Source organism: Macaca nemestrina, chromosome 16, assembly GCF_043159975.1.
Source record: "Macaca nemestrina isolate mMacNem1 chromosome 16, mMacNem.hap1, whole genome shotgun sequence".
In the NCBI taxonomy this organism is placed as follows: Eukaryota; Metazoa; Chordata; class Mammalia; order Primates; family Cercopithecidae; genus Macaca; species Macaca nemestrina.
The window spans coordinates 93,310,790-93,330,200 of record NC_092140.1 but is presented as its reverse complement, the minus strand read 5'-3'; the positions used below and the strand labels follow the sequence as shown (position 1 = coordinate 93,330,200).

The window sequence follows — 19,411 nt, the reverse complement described above, 5'->3', positions numbered from 1 at the left end:
TTTGCATTCCAAGGCTTATTGCTCTAATCCCACACATCAGGATATTCAGCCTGATAATATCATCACTTAAAATATGAACTACTTTCTTTTTTATTCTTAAAGTTTGGAACGTCTAGAAAATGCCCAATTTTGCCATACTTAGATGACTCGCCACAAAGAATCTAGACAATATTTATCTTCCTTCAACTGGCAATGACTCCAAATTTCATCAAAGGGCATGGAAAGAAAGCATGTACTGTCAAAAGAGAAAAAAATTCAAGATGTCAGGTGAGTGATTATTGGGGTGAGATCCATCTCCGACTTGTTTACATCTTCTGCTTTTCTGATTTTGGAAGGAGGCCCAGGACTGTGCACACCACAGGGCTGGTTGTGCTGCACGAGTTCTCAGAATCGAGATGCCCTGAAGGTAAATACTTCGGTGTGACTCACAAATATTTATCCTCATATGAGCGGGTATTATTCCATTTGAGAAGAATTCCTATTTTTTAACTGCAGAGAAATATTGATCAGGATCTATAAAAAGAAGAAAGCAGACAGTGTTTCTGTTTAAATTGTCGGGCACGTTCCTCTTTTGTCCACCATGTCTTGTGGGCTGTTTCTGGGCACACACTCTTGTGCGTGCACACACACATCCAGAGATGCTATCTTTGTATTGTTCGGTTTCCAAGTTTCTTTCTCGTTTCAGCAAATATTGTTATTTTAATTATTTTGGACATGTCTGGAGCTCTCCAGCTGCGGGCTCTGAACTGCTTGTTCTGACTGAGATCTTAGGATGTCCAGAGGGTTGTCAGGGATTTATTTGTGCTGCCTCAAATTCTGACAATAACCTTCCTGCCCTGCCCTTGTCTTCTAGGGCACACGGGAAATACAGACATATGTATATATTTTGGTTTCTGTGGATTTTTGTTGGAAGTACAGCAGGAAAATTTTCTTTCGTAAACCTAATAAAGAAAAGGTGGTCTCAAATCAGATTCCAGTTGTAGTAGCTGCAGATGGCAAAAGGGAAAGATGGAAAGAACCTCTCTTCAAAGCTAATGATGAACTGATGATTGAGCTAACCCCGGAACTATTCTATTTCCGGACTTTTTTTTTTTTTTTTTTTTTGAGACGGAGTCTGGCTCTGATACCCAGGCTGGAGTGTGGTGGTGCATTTAAGTGATTCTCCTGCCTCAGCCTGCTAAGTAGCTGGGATTACAGGTGCCCGCCATCACACCCAGCTAATTTTTGTATTTTTTAGTAGAGACAGGGTTTCACCACGTTGGCTAGGCTGGTCTCGAACTCCTGACCTCAAGTGATTCACCCACCTCGGCCTCCCAAAGTGCTGGCATTACAGGTGTGAGCCACCATGCCTGGCCTATTTCCTGACTTTTCATTTGTGTTTTGTGAGACCATGAATCTCCTGTCATTTAAGCCATTTTGGGATGGGGCTTCTAGTGGTCGCTGTGGAAAGCCGCTGGGCACAGAGTAGAAGATGGTCTTTCTAAGGCATAGAGAGATCCTGAGACCAGAGGAAGAGCTTCCCCTTTCCATCCTCATAGAAAAACACAGTGATGGCAACGAATGGTTTCCAATAATCATTTCTTCTTCAGAAAGTTTTGGCCGAGCACGGCGGCTCACGCCTGTAATCCCAGCACTTTGGGAGGCCGAGGTGGTTGGATTGTCTGAAGTCAGGAGTTTGAGACCAGCCTGGCCAACATGGTGAAACCCCGTCTCTACTAAAAATATAAACATTAGCTGGGTGTGGTGGTGGGTGCCTGTAATCCCAGCTACTCGGGAGGCTGAGGTGGGAGAATCTCCTGAACCTGGGAGGCAGAGGTTGCAGTGAACTGAGATTGCGCCACTGCGCTCCAGCCTGGCAACAGAGCCAGACTCCATCTCAAAAAAAAAAAAAAAAAAAAAAAAAAAAAAAAAAAAAAAGTTTCCAAAGCAAGGATTTGATCTGAATTTTTCACAAGAGATAGTTTTCCACATAAAAAATGGAGAACCAAAGAAATTCTTTTTCTTTTTTTTTTTTTTTTGAGATAGAGTCTCACTCTATCTACCAAAGCTAGAGTGCAGTGGCATGATCTCAGCTCACCACAACCTCCATCTCCTGGGTTCAAAGTGATTCTCCTGCCACAGCCTCCCAAGTAGCTAGGATTATAGGTGTGCACCACACCCAGCTTTTTTTTTTTTTTTTTTTTTTTTTTGAGACGAAGTCTCGCTCTTGTCCCCCAGGCTGCAGTGTGATGGCGTGATCTCAGCTTACTGCAACCTCTGCTTCCCAGGTTCAAGCAATTCTCCTGCCTCAGTCCCCTGAGTAGCTGGGATTACAGGCACCCACCACCACACCTGGCTAATTTTTGTATTTTTAGTAGAGACAGACTTTTACCATGTTGGCCAGGCTGGTCTAGAACTCTTGACCTCAGGTGATTCACCCGCCTCGGCCTCCCAAAGTACTGGGATTACAGGTGTGAGCCGCCACGCCTGGCCTACTTATTGTATTTTTTAGCAGAGATGGTGTTTCACCATGTTGGCCAGGCTGGTCTCAAACTCCTGACCTCAGGTGATCTGCCCGCCTCAGCCTCCCAAAATGTTGGGATTATAAGTGTGAGCCACCGTGCCTTCCCTGTTGCTCATCCTTCTGACCAGAGTGGGTGGCAGGCAACAGCCCCAGCTCCCTCGGCTTCGTTATGAGGAAGATCCCAGGAGGGTATAATGTTTTTCCTTCACTTTTGTGTGTCACCCATAGGCAGGCAGCCTGAGCTGTCACACAGAGTCTCACACACTGAGTTTAACGCTCTGCTGTCTTGGTTTTGAAATTCTCAATGATTTATGAACAAGCGATCCCACATTTTCTCTTTTCACTGGTCCCACAAATGGTATAACAGGTCCTGCTGTCATCTACTGTTAAAGCTCAGCCCAGCCACCCTCTTGAGAAAGGGGAGAGTGGCCGTCAGCAATGCAGAGTTCATTGTATAAGCATCTCTCCTGTATGTGATCTCTCGCTCCTTTTGAAGATAAAAGGGGAGTGATGAGTGTCCCCTTGGTCTAGTTTTCCTGTCCTCTCTCTTTTGTTTTTCACCTAAAAACCTAGCTATGAGAAAGCAAGGACTCAGCTGGGCACGGTAGCTCACGCCTGTAATCCCAGCACTTAGTGGGGGCCTAGGCATGTGGATCACCTGAGGTCAGGAGTTCGAGACCAGCCTGGCCAACATGGTGAAACCCTATCTCTATTAAAAATACAAAAATTAGTTGGGTATGGTGGTGCGTGCCTGTAAATCCCAGCTACTAGGGAGGCTGAGGCAGGAGAATCACTTGAACCTGGGAGGTGGAGTTGCAGTGAGCTGAGATTGTGCTACTGCACTCCAGCCTGGGTGCCAGAGCGAGACTCTATCTCAAAAAAGAAAAAAAAAAAAAAAGTGAGGACTCAAGGGTAATTTCACTGGATAGCCCCGGAGCACTGCTTACTTTATCTGAGGCAGGCAACAGGCAAAGTGACAAACAGGCAGTGGGGCCAGGGACACTTGTACTGAGTACCAAGTCTTCCCAGCATGATTAGGCTTTTAAAACTTACTGCTCTATTAGGAGGAGAGGCTGAGCATGAGTGGTGCATTAGAATTCAAATTCCATCTGAATAATATTAAATCTCCCTCTTGGCATCCTGTTTATGCTAATCTTTTTCGGGACTTAATGATGTTTATCAGGACTTCCATTTCCTCTTCTTTAGAAATGTGCTCCGCTAATGAAGGAAGGTTGGTTTTCTTCAGAAAGAGAAGATTCGTAAGAAGAGTATGCGGCAGATTCTTATTTTGAGCATTGCAGGTTCAGCCTCTCACTGCAGTGACTTCGTATTCATCAGGAATAGGTATAACTATCCTGTGCACAGTTGATTTAGGGCAGAAATAAAAGCTCAGACAACAAAGCAAGGCTCCTCTCACACATTACTATGTCTGAATACAAATGGTTCATAATTGAAGGCTAAACTTCCTCATCTCACCCACAGCCAGCTGCAAGGGCAAACATGAACACTCTGTTGCATCATGTAGGAACTGCTGTGCACGCGGGAGTGTGGAAAGCGAAGGGCTGGCAATGTTTCAGGCTCTGTGGGGCAGGGTCACCTGCAATGAGTACTTATATGCGAGGAGAGTGCTTAGCACGGGGAGAAGCGGCCAACGCGCTGCAGGGAGCTTCCTCCCTGAGACTCAGGGCAATGCCCTGGGAGAGTATGGGGCGGTGCTTCCTATTAAAACGTGGCGTACAAGGGGGATATTTGTGGATGTTCCCATCTTCTGCAGCTTTGAGGCTGGGTTCTCCAGGCCTTGGGCAGACTGGAATCTTTTCAATTCCGCGGAGGTGCTGTTGGCAAAGCAAGAACATTTTGTTTGGTGTCGCTCTCCTTCCTTTTCACTCTTTCCCCTCGCTTTTCTGATTGATTCGCTTTTATTAGCTCTTGCTTGCTCTGAAATCTCCGGAACAGCCAGGTTTTGATTCCTTAGTTTCTCTATTTCTCCCCTTTTCCTTCCTATTACCACCTTCCTTTTTCACTGGAGCCAGAGGGGTGGTCTCTGCGTGCTTCCCACACCACATGACAAGGAAAGGGAGGGACATGCCGCGGCTGGAAGCCCTGCCAGGACTGGGCGCATTATCAGGTGCTGACTGGTTGTGGTGAAAGTCCCTTCGATGTCCTACGGATTCTCCCATGTGACTGACGCAAGAGATGCGTGGCTCTATTCATTTTAATTACATTTTGACCCACTATCCATGTCTTGAAACGAGTCTTCTTCCCCCAAGGTTTTGCCGGCACCCTGTTTTTCATCTTGGCATTCTCCCAGATTTAAAACATGGACCTGAGATGGACACAGGGGTGGAAGAGGTTTTGGTGCCCTGTGTCTTTCTCTCTACTGATAAGACTTTTGCTTCCAAAGAGAGACTGGCCCCACTAACAGCAGTGATACTGGCACTACACATTATTCAGAAGCTACAGGGGGCAGGAATGGTTTATTGCCTACACTAAAGACTCAGCGCTGAATGGAATAGTGGAATTACATTTCATTTATTTATAGCCACTCTTGTTCAAGAAAAAATTTAAGGGGGCTTACAGTAATCTATAAAATATAATAAGATACAATTAAATTAAAGATAAAACATAAGAAAATTACAACAAAAGGAAAATAAAGACAGAAAAGGGTGGATGAAACTAGGAATAAGATTGCTGCATAAAATTAATGCCAAAAATTACATAGATTTTACTATAGACAGAACACATATTTGGCTCCAGGCTTTCTAGCAGCCAATACAGTGAGGAAAACACACCCAATGAATGAGTTTGGTGTCCACAGTATTAAAAAACAGGCCAGTTGTCCAAAAGAAACACAATGCTTTCAGATGCTGCAGCCAGAGGAAAAAGTTTTTTCTCCCCTTCTCACAGAAAGCACATTACGTGACTTAACGACCAACATCGACTACAAAATCTTGACAGTGAATTCATTCATCAATGAGTTGTACAGGGTTACTCCTCAATGCTAGAGATGGCATCACCCAGAAGTCCACGGGGGAAAAGCCGTTATAATAAGCAGCCGCAGAGTGCAGTGGTTAGGAACTTGCACTCTGGAGTCAGACTTGCAAGCAAGTGTTGGTTCCACCATAATGAACCCGGGATAACACCATTCAAGGGTGGATGTGGGACTAAATGAGGCAATTAATGCAAAACACATAATAAAATTGCTTGAAACATGCCAGGCACTCAAGAGTGGTTATTTTTATTGAACTAGTGACACAGATAGGTTGCACTTCCTTTGGGCATTCCTGAACACTGTTTTCTCTTAACGGAGCTTTTGTTGATAAGCATTAGCTGGCCATGCTCTTGGAGCAAAATATTCTCTGTGCTTGGAAAAGGGCAAAGCCATAGTCTCTAAGAGCACCAAGAGGGAGGTGAGTTCGATACATACCCTTACAGAAAGTGAGATGCTTGGAAAAACATGTGTCTTAACAAAATACCATCTTGGGTCTATACCCATAAACCAACAACAAATGTACAATTGAGGCCACCAAGTTCTATGCCAAATGACAAGGTTGCAATGCTTTTAGCATTGGAATAGAGACCAGAGTGGGCTTTCCCAAATATTCACCAGAGCCCACCTCTTTAAAAACTTCTCTCAGTAAAACACCTTTAGGACATTAACTGTGAATAATGTGTATTCTTAGTAAAACCTCTAAGATTAAAAATAAATTAAAATGTATGCTTAAGTGACCAGATTAATTGGCTGACTCTATTGGGACGTGATTCACAAGTCAATTCATGTTGGGGCATCTGCCAAAGAAGAGGACCCTAGCAAAGAAGCTTGTCACCCTTATTGCTGGGGAATAAGAGGCAAGCTATTAAGGCCATTTCTCAAAACTAAACAGCCATCATCGCAACAACGACAGCAGCCATCCCACCCTCCACGATGACATCCAAATACGGAAAAATATTATGTGCAGATTTTCTAAATGAAAAGTGAGGAGGGACAAAGAGCATCACACATTCAGTTCAGTCAAAGGCAACTTCAAATGAAGAAGTTAATTCTCTTTTTCTGTAGTGAAAATTGATTTCTGGTTTACCACGAGACCAGCCTGATTCTAAGTGTGGTCTCAGTATTGGAGTCTCTACAAGCATCACTAGCCAGGATCTTTGAGTTCATGTAGCTGAGCTCATTCCTGCCCACTGAGCCCAAGGTCCAGGGTAAATCAGTAAAAAGTACAATCATCTTAGGTTGGTACAGATTCTCTGCATGGCATCAAAAAGTATGATGAACAGAGACTATTACAGAATAGCTGCCTGAAAATATACCCACTGTTCAGGGTTGCAATTTACCAATTAAGAACACAACTTTTATTTTGGACAGAATGTCTACGAAGCTAATGGGTGTTAATTTGGAGAAGCAAAGGCTTGTTTTGTAAACTACAGGACGGACTGCACTCTGGATTTAATCACAGTCCACCATTATGGTGGGCCCCAGTAGTCCCGGAGGCAGAAAATGATCTTTGAATATTTTGTTTAGCTTGAGCTTTGAATTAACTCTATAAAATGAGGGGATATTTGACTTAGTTGATACTTTTGTTCATATTTTACTTGCACATTTTTAAAATATGTAAATAAATCTGTCTTTCAGTTTTCCTGGTCATGATGCTGCTTCAAAGGAATAAAAAGAAGAATTAATACAAGGAGGCATGAAAAACCTAATTCTTTTTCAAAAATAATATAACAGGGATAAAAGAACACTGTGAAATCAATGGTGGCACTGAAATAATAGTTACAAAGGAAATGCAGTACATAGCTTAACTCCAGTTTTTAAGGATTGCAAATTAGACATCACAGGAACAAACTATTAACATCAACTTTCCGCAATCACTCCAGGTCATCATCTAAGTTGCCAATGAGGAAACATCCTCAAATAGGATGTGGCTTGTTCAAATTCAATATTACCACATAAAGGTCACAATGCCTTTTATTTTTGGAGAGGCATGTCTTGCCTGATACTGGGCAGATCTGACTCAGTCTGACATCCCATCAATCTAATCCCATGGTTGGGGGTGGTGGGGCAGGAGCAGGGGGGTTACAGCCCTACCTGATCGAGGCAGTTGTTGCGTAGATATCTCAGTGCTTGCTGAATACTTTGAGGCAGGGGCTGTCCCGTTCTTTGGACGTGGACTATGAGAGGAACGCCAAAGACAGCCTTGTCTTTGTAGTCGGGAACTTTCATCCTCTTCATGAACTTTGGAACTGACCTAGAATTTACAGAAACCAGGTCATGCAAGCCTCCTGGGGCACACTGTGGGGAGAGGCTCTGGAAGCAAGCATGAGGGAAGCCAAGCTTTTGTTGGAATACCCAACAGACGCCGGGCGAATTCAGCATTCTCTCTGCATTAATCACAGGACACAGCCGTGCTCTGTGTGGCCCTTGCCTGCATGCTATCTCTAACTACTAAACAGCATGAGTCACGTTACCAGAATGTATTTGTAGCTCTGTTTTCAGGTCAAGTGGACAACTTTCCAATTTAATTGTGATAGACTCATCTCTCAAGTGCTGCACACTTAAAAGTCCCCAACAAAACAAAACAAATTTAAAAATTACAAGAGGAAGAAGAAATATGGCTGGGGCTGGAGGAAAAGGAAGGGAGAAAAGAAGAACAATATTTCTTGGCTCTATCTTTACTTTTCTAGAGCCAGCTGCAGTTTTTAAAGGACATTTTAATACACAAGCATATATTGATTTGGCCATGAATTTATAACCTTCTAACATATTTTATAAACACACCATTGATTTTTTTAATATGCATATTATAAAACATAGAACAATTACTGATACATTTTGTATTTTTTCAAATCCACCAAATCATCTATAATAGGCCCACATTCAAGTTCTAACATATGCTTCTGTCAATTCCTTATTACAAGGTTTACTGCATATTCTTGTTTTTATTTGCCAATGAAATAAAAGCAGAAATGTATTTGAAGAATTAAATGCTCTTTGAATGAATCAAGGCTCTAAGTGGTGAGCTTTGCATCAGGCCAGAAGGTACAAGTGACAGCTGTTTCTGTGCAAACTGCCAGGATTATTTTATGGCAAGTTTATTTTTATTTCCTCTGTTCATAATTAATCACCCTTTACTTGTCTTTTTTTCCTTTCTTGGAGCCTGACTGCCTTCCCTGGAAACCAACTGAGAGCTACAAATAGAGCAACGTTTCCTGTGGGCTCTGTCACATGGAGGCTACGGCAGAGCTCATGCCTTACGTCCAGGAGATCATCAGTGAAGGCAATGAATGGGTTCTTCAGAATTCACAAAGTAAACGTGGAAGCTTTTGCAATCACCCACTTAGCTCTGGAGCCAAGGATCCCCTCCTAGGTGAACGTGCTACGCACCATGTCCAGCCGTGCTTGTTGGACATGGAGTGCTTCTCCATGATGGCCGTGAGGCGAAGCAGTGAGAAGCGCTGGAGCAGGCTCAGCTGGCTGGCCGTCTGGCTGCTGATGTGGGGCGATGCTGGGGCTGGCCGGGGCTGGTGAGACAGCTGGAAACTGTTCCATCGGAGTCGCCTTTACCAGAGAGACCATCACAGAAGCCAGTCACAAAGTGGACTTGGTAGCGGGAAACACGGGACATCACCAATGTACATGAAGCTAATCAAGATAGCGTCCGAGCGAAGAGAATAGCAATGCAAATGGAACAGAAGACACAAGTGTGCAGAACAAACACAGGACATGATTTGTCCAATTCGGATAAGTCTGGAAAAAGTCTTATTATCTGTTTTATTAGGGGGTTTAAACAAGTGATAGAGGAAATACTAGGTTTCTTATTCCACATTTGTTCATGTTGAGAGCAGCTGAGACAGTGTGTGTGTGAGTGTGTGTGTGTTAAAGAGAAAGAGAAACAGAAAGGAAAGAGATGGAGACAGGGAGATATAGACAGCAGCAGAGAGAGCAGACAGAGAGAGAGAAAAGACAGAGACAGACATAGATGGAGAGATGGAGAGATGAGACAGAAAAATAGAGAGAGACAGAGGCAGAGGATGAGAGACAGACAGAGATAGAAAGATATAGACAGAGAGAGAGCAAGAGACAGAGAGACAGAGAGAGGGAAGACAGACGGTGCAATATAGACAGACAGGACAGACAGGTAGAGCGATATAGACAAAAAGAGAAATAGAGATATATAGACAGGGAGCAAGAAACAGACAGAGAGAGAGAGAGAGCGAGGGAAAGAGACAGAGAGAGAGAGAGCGAGAGAGAGCGAGGGAAAGAGACAGAGAGAGAGAGCGAGAGAGAGTGAGGGAAAGAGACAGAGAGAGAGAGAGCGAGAGAGAGCGAGGGAAAGAGACAGAGCGAGAGAGAGCGAGGGAAAGAGACAGAGCGAGAGAGAGCGAGGGAAAGAGACAGAGAGAGAGAGAGCGAGAGAGAGCGAGGGAAAGAGACAGAGAGAGAGAGAGAGCGAGGGAAAGAGACAGAGAGAGAGCGAGCGAGGGAAAGAGACAGAGACAGAGAGAGCGAGAGAGAGCGAGGGAAAGAGACAGAGAGAGCGAGCGAGAGAGAGAGCGAGAGCGAGAGAGAGCGAGGGAAAGAGACAGAGAGAGAGCGAGAGAGAGAGCGAGAGCGAGAGAGAGCGAGGGAAAGAGACAGAGACAGAGAGAGAGCGAGGGAAAGAGACAGAGACAGAGAGAGAGCGAGGGAAAGAGACAGAGACAGAGAGAGAGAGAGAGCGAGGGAAAGAGACAGAGAGAGAGAGAGCTGTCGAATGTCTAGGGCTGCAGAAAATTCTCTCCTTGTCTTCCATGTGTCTACACTCTAACTCTTGCTCAGTATTGAGATGGAGCCTGAAGATGAGAGGTAAAGATGGTGACACATCGCTGAGCCCCAAGATACACCCCTGTCTCAACCAGAAACCCAGCAGCACACACAGTGCTCTTGTTTCTACCAGTTTGGACCTCCCAGGGCCATTTTTCTAGGGTGCTTCTGAAACGGTCTTTGTAAGTCAGCTTTTACGTACTTTGTAATTGGCACTTTCAAGCAAAAACAGACTTACAGAGTACACATCTTAGACCTCAGAAATTCCTTATAGGAGCAAAAAAAGTGTAAAATTTGGGGAAGTGACATTTTGATGAATGCATCACAGGAAGGTCAGGGGAAGTCGGTGCCTAGGAACTAGGTCTTGGTTATCCAGGATTCCCTGCATGTGGTGCCCGGTATAATGCTTTGCATATAAGAAGCTCAAAATATTTTTGGATAAAACTAAGATCAAAATAAAAGATAAACACAAATAAATATGAGTTAACACGGATTCAATCACCATGGCACCTGTGCAGAAGTCATACTTCTGTTCAAAGAATTCCTAATCACATACATCACTTAGAACATAGTCAGGCATTTAGTAAGTACTCTGCATACATTTGTTAAAGAAATAAACAGAACACAATTACTATGAAATGGACAAAAAATCATTTCACAAATGCATGCCACCTACCTGTTTGGCCTGGTCAGAGAGGCCCCCACACCAGAATCCCTCCTGTCTCTGACCCCGGGAGGCTCAGATTCATTAAGAGATGTTACATCTCTTTCCACATCACTGGGTGTCGTCCGACCTTCTGAGACAGAGTTACCTTCAAAATCTAAGGTGATCTGATTAGGAGACGGAAAGGGGGATAAGCCAGGCTCCCCAACCAACGTATCGTGAGTTTGCAGTTCAGGTAAGACATCTTTGGACCAGTCATCCACTACCTCCTGGAGCCCATTGACATGCTGCAGAATGTCATCCAAGTGAGGGAAAAGGTCATCTTTCTCCAAGTCCAAAAGATCTCCTGTGCTGGCATACAGATGAGAGCCAGGGACATTGTCATAGATACTGACTCGGCTGGCTCTGTGGCAGGACGCCATGAGCCGGGGCTCCCTGGCACCAGGGACCTGCTCTCCGCTCAGGGAGATGCTACCGGTCCTCCAGTTAACCCCATTGCTACTATCTGTGGGAGAAAGGCTTTCAATAGAAAGTGCCTTGGGGAATGTTCCTGGTTTGTGATCCTTGGGAATATGCACCACCAAATTCTCTTGGGAGTGAAACTCATGCATACGGCTTTGGTCCCCTGCATCCTGCAGTGCTGTCCCTGCCAGCACATCCAGGTCCTCCAAGTACATGCCCCCACGCTTGTTGGCCTCGTGGCACTTGCGTTCCTTCAGGCAGGGTGTGCTGACGCCGCTGCTGCTGTGCTCCGATGGGCTGCTCTCGCCACTCGACCTGCCGGAGCATGGGAGCCCTCTTCTGCAGCCAGGTGGCGGCGAATTCTGGAGATCTCCATTTGCTATTTGGATGCACTGCATGGCCTTAAAGGACTCTGGCTCCTGCTGCAACATGGGCCCGCTGATCACCAGGCCACCTGTCCGCCCTGACCCCTTGTGCCTCCCGTGGGCTCCCTTCCCTCGGAGTGTTTCCATGCGTTTCAAAAATGATTTGGCCCTAGCCCTTGTGGGCTTCTCATTCTTTGGGTGGAAGGGGTGGTTGAGGACGTCTCTGGGGGACTGCGGGAGGCTGCTGCTGACCAGTGGGGCATCCAGCATGACCGGGCCGTCTGCACAGCACTGGCCCGGCTGGCTGCGGCTGTCACTGCCTCCGCTGCTTTCGCTGTGAATAGAACAGACCTCAGGCTCGCTCAGGTCTGTGAGGACGCTCTCACTGCTGGTCGTGTTCCTCATCCCCGTGCCTCCCGGTGACCCACTTCTGTCTCCTCGAGGGAGCAGCGTGTAGAGGTCGTCCACACGAGACCACCTGCGACTGGTTCTTTGGAAAGTCCATTTGTTGCTGATACAAAGATCTTCCTCATCGGAGTCGTCACCCTGCAGAACACCAAGGAAAATGCTCATTAGCAGACAGTGTGGCTGAGGCAGGAACTCTGGGTGCGCTGAGGGCAGCCCTGTGCGGTCCTCCACCTCCCTTCCCTCTGTACTCCCAGCACAGGTGTGAGCTTCTTGGGCACCTGTAAGCTGTCCTTCCACCACTTGCACTGTCTTGTACATACCCTTCCTCCCAGTGGCCAGAGGATTCTTCTCAACTTGCCAAGCTTTCTTCCTTCCCATTTTCAAAGAGGTTTTGAATGCTTCCTTCCTTCCTCTCTAAGAAGTTTTCCCTGACTGATTATAAAGAGGTATAATTACCTCAGACTAGACAGTCTAAATATAAAGCACCTGCAGTCTTTTTCACAAAGGAACTCAACTCTGCCATAAAAGGCACTTACTTCTTTCCAGAAACCTCTTCACTGAGCCCCAGGGACCGTATTTCCAGCTTGCCTCTTCTGAATCTCAACGTCAGTATATCTCAAAGCTAACACTCCTTATTTTAGTCCTCTGCACTTGATTCTTATCATGTATTCCCTGGATAAGGTAACAGCAAAATGACCCACTGAATTTCTTTAAGTAGGGATGAGGGAGCCATTCTGGAGATCACTATTTGCGATCCAATCCGGCTGCTCTGCGTGAGCAGTCTTTTTCTGTTGAAGCAACTCCGAGTCAGAATGCCGTGGGCAGGACGCACACCTCTGTGGTGTGGCTGCAATGGGTCCCCGCAGCTTGGCACTGTCTTACACTCTGTGCCTCACACATTGACTCTAGGTGTCTGGTTTCAGCCTGAATTTGTAGTCCCTGAGAGAGGAGCATCTGCATTTCCTGAGGCCAGAGATGGCCTAGTTTAGCTCTGCATAGCCTTGGGCCCAGCACAGACCTTGAACTCAGGCTTACCACCTCCTTTTGAAATAAACTGAATCATCGGATCCTGCTTCATCCTCACCAAGCACATCACCAAGACCTAATTCTGAACTGATTTTCAAATTTGTTCCCTCATGCGTAATTTCACTCTCATTCTCTCAGCGTAGGCCTTTGCCACCTCTCTCTGGATCTGTTACAGTAAAAATGTGGGAGAAGCCCGGTCTCCAGCATCTTTCCCATCTAAATAGCTTTCCACAGTGTAGTCCAAATTGAATCATATGATTTTTTTTTTTTAAGCTTAGAAGCCTTCTGCTTGAGAGCCTCCACTCTCAGTTGTTACAGGTAAAGTCATCAAGAGCCAGGCCCGCTGCAGCGAGCCGTGATGGCACCACTGCACCACAGCATCAGCAACAAAGTGAGACCCTATCTCAAAAAAAAAAAAAAAAAAAAAAAAAAGCAGGACCTGTGTTTCTCTGTTTCATTATTCATATAAACATATTTATTCATATGTATAGCCCCTCCAATGCCAAGGACATAATAATTGCTTATTTTTTTGTGAACTGAATTAAATTTATTTTATTCTACTTGGGTGTTCAGTTTTAAGACCTGGTTCCAAGTGTCAGAGCTAGGTGACTGTCCACAAGCTACTTTCCCTCTCTAAAGTAAGTTTCTGCTACTTATGAGATTGAAGTGGGTCTTGCTTCATAGGTTTGCTGAAGATTGCTGACGGGATTAAAGAAGGTAGTGCATTCAGCAGTCCTTCACTGAGAGGTATTCACTTAAAGTAAGTTTCTGCCACTTATAATATGAGACTGAAGTGGGTCTTGCCTCATAGGTTTGCTGAAGGGATTAAGGAAGGTAGTGCATTCAGCAGTCCCTCACTGAGAGGTATTTGCTTATTTGTATCTTTCAATGTTAGTTCAACTGCTTGTCAATCTTTTTACGTATCTGGCGTCCACCTTAACTCCCTTTAACCTTGCAGTGTGTTGTTTTTAAGAAAACCTAAGCAGATGCACAGTTAATCATTGTGGGGATCTTCCTGTTTTTGTTTATTCCTTCAAAATCTAGTTTCTGTGTAGGTTTCACTAAATGGCAAACTTGAATATTCAAGTTTAAAGTGAAAGCAAGTACAAAGCCAAGGTACCGAAAAAAATTCTATGGCTTAGAAGTCAGGTGCGGTGGCTGATATGGTTTGGTCGTGTTCCCACCAAAATCTAATCTTGAGTTGTAGCTCCCATAATTCCCATGTGTTGATGTGTTGTAGGAGGGACTTGGTGGGAGATAATTGAATCGTGGGGGTGGTTTCCCCCATACTGCTCTTGTGGTAGTGAATAAGTTTCATGAGATCTGATGGTTTTATAAGGGGAAACCCCTTTTGCTCAGCTCTCATTCTCTAGTGTCTGCTGCCATGTAAGATGTACCGTTCGCCTTCCACCATGATTGTGAGGCCTGCCTGTATGAACCTGTGAGTCCATTAAACCTCTTTTTACTTATAAATTGCCCAGTCTCAGGTATGTCTTCATCAGCAGTGTGAAAAATGGACTAATACAGTGGCTCACGCCTGTCATCTCAGCTACTTGGGAGGCTGAGGTGGAAGGGTCTTTTGAGTCCAGGAGTTTGAGTCCAGCCTGGGCAACATATCAAGACTCTGTCTCTTAAGAAAAGGAAACAAAAAGAAACAGAGAAGAATTCTACAGCATTGAGATCACAGTGAAAAATTAGCTTTGAGTTTTAAAAACTTGTATAAAGCTCTGATGAAAGAGTTGAGAAAGTTGTAATTGTACAAGTGGAAAAAGGGCAAGACTCCAGAACGATGACTCAAAATACATTTTCCTACTAGTACTTTCTACTCCCTCTATTCCTGTGATTGATATAATAAAAACTGGCATATGAGGGTCATTTATACACAAAGTACCATGATAGGCTGAATGTTGAACTTACTGGATTTTTGTACTGCATTTTAGGAAGCTAGTGAGAAGTTGATATTAAATAAGGACTGTGAAAAAGCCCTTTTAGGCCGGGCGCGGTGGCTCAAGCCTGTAATCCCAGCACTTTGGGAGGCCGAGACGGGTGGATCACGAGGTCGGGAGATCAAGACCATCCTGGCTAACACGGTGAAACCCCGTCTCTACTAAAAAAAAAAAAATACAAAAAAAGTAGCCAGGAGAGGTGGCTGGCGCCTGTAGTCCCAGCTACTCGGGAGGCTGAGGCAGGAGAATGGCCTGAACCCGGGAGGCGGAGCTTGCAGTGAGCTGAGATCCAGCCACTGCACTCCAGCCTGGGCGACAGAGCAAGACTCCGTCTCAAAAAAAAAAGAAAAGAAAAGAAAAGAAAAAGCCCTTTTAGCAGACAGTTTTTTAGAAGACAAAAAAAAAAAAAAAAAAAAAAAAAAAAGGATATGACTTTAAAGAAAATATAGATATTTTAAAACAGTAACTACAACATTTAGTGTTGGCCCCAACTACCTCTCTCAAATCTGGTTATGATGCCAGCACACCACATACTAGTTGGATAGGGACTCCTTTATTTAGGTTAAGAACACATGCCAAGCTGGGCACTGTGGCCTGGGAAGGGTAAGCCTGGCCCTGTTTGCTGGTCTCTAAGAGCTTATTATACTCACTTTGGCCAAAAGGAAAATATTTACAGCCCAACTAAGGCATGTGAAAAAGTGGCAAACTCCTGGGAAAAAGGCAAAACAGCTCAGGGAAATTTTGCAGCATTCAGGTTGTTTGAACCAAAGCAAACAAACAAAAACAAAAGCAATAGAAAACAAAACGCGACAAAGAAAAAAACGACCATTCTTCTTCAGCACCCTGTGCCCACAATGACCATGGTATGTCCCCAAGGGTATTGAAATGGCTGTGTCTGTGTCTTCCACTAATGATGGATATTTCAAACTATTTGATAGTGACACACAACAAAAAATGTATTTCCCATCACAACTCAGGGCACGCATACAGACTATATTAAAGCACAAAAAAAGTTATACTTAAGTAATTATCCTTGTTTGTTTGTATTCGGATACTTTTTAGTCTAGTTTAGTCTGTTTTATTTTTTTAAATGTTGTTTGTGATCCACCAAATTCACTTGACAACCTCCCAAGGGGCCATGATCTGCAGTATGAAAAACACACACTGCAGTAGAGTTTAAGGGTTTTTTTTTTACACACTCAGGACCCAGCAGAGCATCAGGCACATTTCAGACTCTCCAATGGTATTTATGGAAGTGTACTGATTGTTTAAAAGAGATTATCAGATTTCATCTGTTCGATAATTTTTTTGAGGTTAACAATGAATAGCTTGTGATTATTTAGAAACACAAAATGGAAATCTCTAGGAGTCAGATGTGTTTGTAAAGAAAAGGATACATCAAACTAACTTAATTCTCCTGTCTCAGAAACCATGGACGTACCAGGGACACGGAACATCAGAATTTCAGCAAGACAACTACAAAAAGGTTCTCATGTTGTGGACAATATGGCTCACTAGCTAGATGCTACACAGGGGTGTCCAATCTTTTGGCTTCCTTGGGCCATATTGGAAGAAGAATTGTCTTGGGCCACACATAAAACACACTAACACTAATGATAGCTGATGAGCTTAAACAAATGGCAAAAAAAAACACCTCATAATGTTTTAAGAAAGTTTATGAATTTGTGTTGGGGCACATCCAAAGCCGTCCTGGGCTGCAAATAGCCCACGAGCCATGGGTTGGATGAGCTTGCTACAGAGAGTTTTGTTAGTAACTGGTTGAGTAACTCCTCCACAGCGTGTGACTAAAAGACTGTAAATAACTGAAGGAAGCATGTCTCAAGGTTATGACCATTTTAAGAGTAACTTGAATGGGCCGGAACTCATGTTGTTAAACTGTAAAGATGGTATAAGGCTATTTGCTAAGGGTTCTTTGAGACTCAGTTTTCTGTTATAAAATGAAAACAATAATAATGCACGTCTAGCATGATTTGTCAACAGAACCAAATGGGACTATATGTGAAAACACCATATAAACCCTAAAGTGATAGATGAAATTAGTTATTATTGTTAGAGAATAGCAATATTGAGAAGTGTATAGAGCTTAACAAGTGAAGGATGACCTGTTAATAAGATATAATTTCATAAAAGTCAAATAAAATGACTCTAACTTCAAAAATTAACTACAGGATGTGCAGGATAAAAAGAACATAGTTCAACAGCCCTTCCTGTTATTAATAGACTTGAGAGCTCTGGCAGATGTAAGCTTAATGTGACTTAACCATGTAATATGGCTACTGAACAAAGACACCAACCCTAGGATGCATGACCAGAGCACAGATCCCAAGTTTCAAAAGGTCAGTGCCCACTGCATTCTGCACTGGTCACATATATCAGGAACAATGGGTTCTTTTTAAGCACCCCACATTTTAAGGGGTACGTTTCTAGAGAAGAGTAATCAGAATGGCCAAGGATCTAAGAACCACAATCTCCTGGGTTGGACAATTGAAAGGACTAATAGCTTGATTTAGAAATGAGAACTCTAGACAGTGCTACTCAGAGTGTGGTCAGGGGGCTGCCGGTCCCCAAACTTGGTCTTTAATGAGGTAGACACAGAAATTTAGAGTAAGCATTAAAACCATTTGCCACTATTTGAACAGTCTGTGCTATCTGAGCTAACAATCAGTGGATTTGTCTTAGTAAACAGGGTAGAGACCAGTTTGGGTGTAGTAAAATTCAAACGGTGAGTCCTATGAGTGACAGCTGCATGCTACTGGTGTGTGGTTGATCCAATTTACAGTGCCAATTCAAGGTTAGTGTGCTTACCATAACCCAAAGTGTATAATATACAGAATCCATTGTTTCACAGGTAATTTACATTTATAACTTTATAAGAATTGGCTAGAGATGAAGAACTGAAGATGAATTTTGGAAATACAGCATCACTTACATCATTTTGAATGAAAGCTGAATAGAATACCCTAAAGTTGTAAGTGAAAAGGAATACCCTAAACTTTTAACTTGCCTTAAAAAAACCTTTCTTCACTGGTTTCCCTATGATGACTGGTACCCAAACAAAAGAATTTTAGATATATATTATTACCCATGAGTAGCATTGTTATCAATCCCACTTAACTTAGACAACAAAGAAGAAACTTGCTGTCATATTAAAAATTTTATGGCCAGGCGCGGTGGCTCACGCCTGTCATCCCAGCACTTTGGAAGGCCGAGGTGAGCGGATCACCTGAGATCAGGAGTTTGAGACCAGCCTGACCAACATGGTGAAACCTGTCACTACTAAAAATACAGAAATTAGCCTGGTATGGTGGTGCATACCTGTAGTAACAGCTACTAGGGAGGCTGATGCAGGAGATCACTTGAACCCCGGAGGCAGAGGTTGCAGTGAGCTGAGTTCACACCACTGCACTCTAGCCTGGGTGATGGAGTGAGACTCTACCTCAAAAAAAAAATTATATATATCTTATACATTTGCAGTCAAAGTGTTTCTTCAAAGTGTGCATACAGGCATTTAATTTGAGGGATTTCTGTTTTAAAGTAAACTTTTTGTTCAGTTATGACAGATGAACAACAAAAATGGTATAAGCACAATTGTGATTCTTTGTATTAATCACATATACGCACACTTTCAATAAAAATCTGAACAGCTTTTGTAATTCTTTTCTATTGATAGCAGCAGGAGGCAGTCAAATGCCTAGGCAAATAGGGGCAGCTTCCTGGTGAAACCCCATCTTTGACCTCAAGTCAAAGACAGTTTGAAGGCTGAAAGTCAAGCTACAAATCCACAGACTGGATTGAGAACCTTTCTTCCCATTTGGCATGCTTTCCTCTGATTGATCCTCACCCTTCATCTATTTTACATATACCTACCTTTCCCGAATTGGTTTTTTACACTGTCATGCCCACCTTTGATTGGTGTCTTTCTTTTAGCTTTTTTGCATACTCACAAACCAATCAGCAGGCACTCGCCCATTCTGAGCCTATAAAAGCCCAGACCCAGCCACACTAGGGGAGAAAACCACCTGACTTCGGGACCACTCTTGCATCCCCTCTCCACTGAGAGCTGCTGTGTCGCTCAATACAATTCTTCTCCACCCTCCTCACTCTTTAATTGTCAGCATAACCTCATTCTTCTTTGATGTGGGACAAGAACCTGAGACCCACTGAAAGTGGGGTCGAAAGCGGCTGTAAGCTGTAGCCTTCCTGTCGCTGGTGCCA

The 19,411-nt window shown here is 43.9% G+C and overlaps 1 protein-coding gene across 10 annotated transcripts in view; it reads right to left on the bottom strand.

The window, feature by feature from the left end:
• LOC105486007 (StAR related lipid transfer domain containing 13) overlaps positions 1 to 19,411 on the bottom strand; it is a 553,767-nt gene that overhangs the window by 16,560 nt on the left and 517,796 nt on the right. For all 10 annotated transcript variants that reach the window (XM_011748647.3, XM_011748646.3, XM_011748641.3 and 7 more), the window contains 3 exons: positions 10,981 to 12,341; positions 8,886 to 9,059; positions 7,590 to 7,749 (listed from right to left, as the gene is read on the bottom strand). In XM_011748647.3, the coding sequence (XP_011746949.1) occupies positions 7,590 to 7,749; positions 8,886 to 9,059; positions 10,981 to 12,341 (1,695 nt within the window). The remainder of the gene's footprint in view (positions 1 to 7,589; positions 7,750 to 8,885; positions 9,060 to 10,980; positions 12,342 to 19,411) is intronic.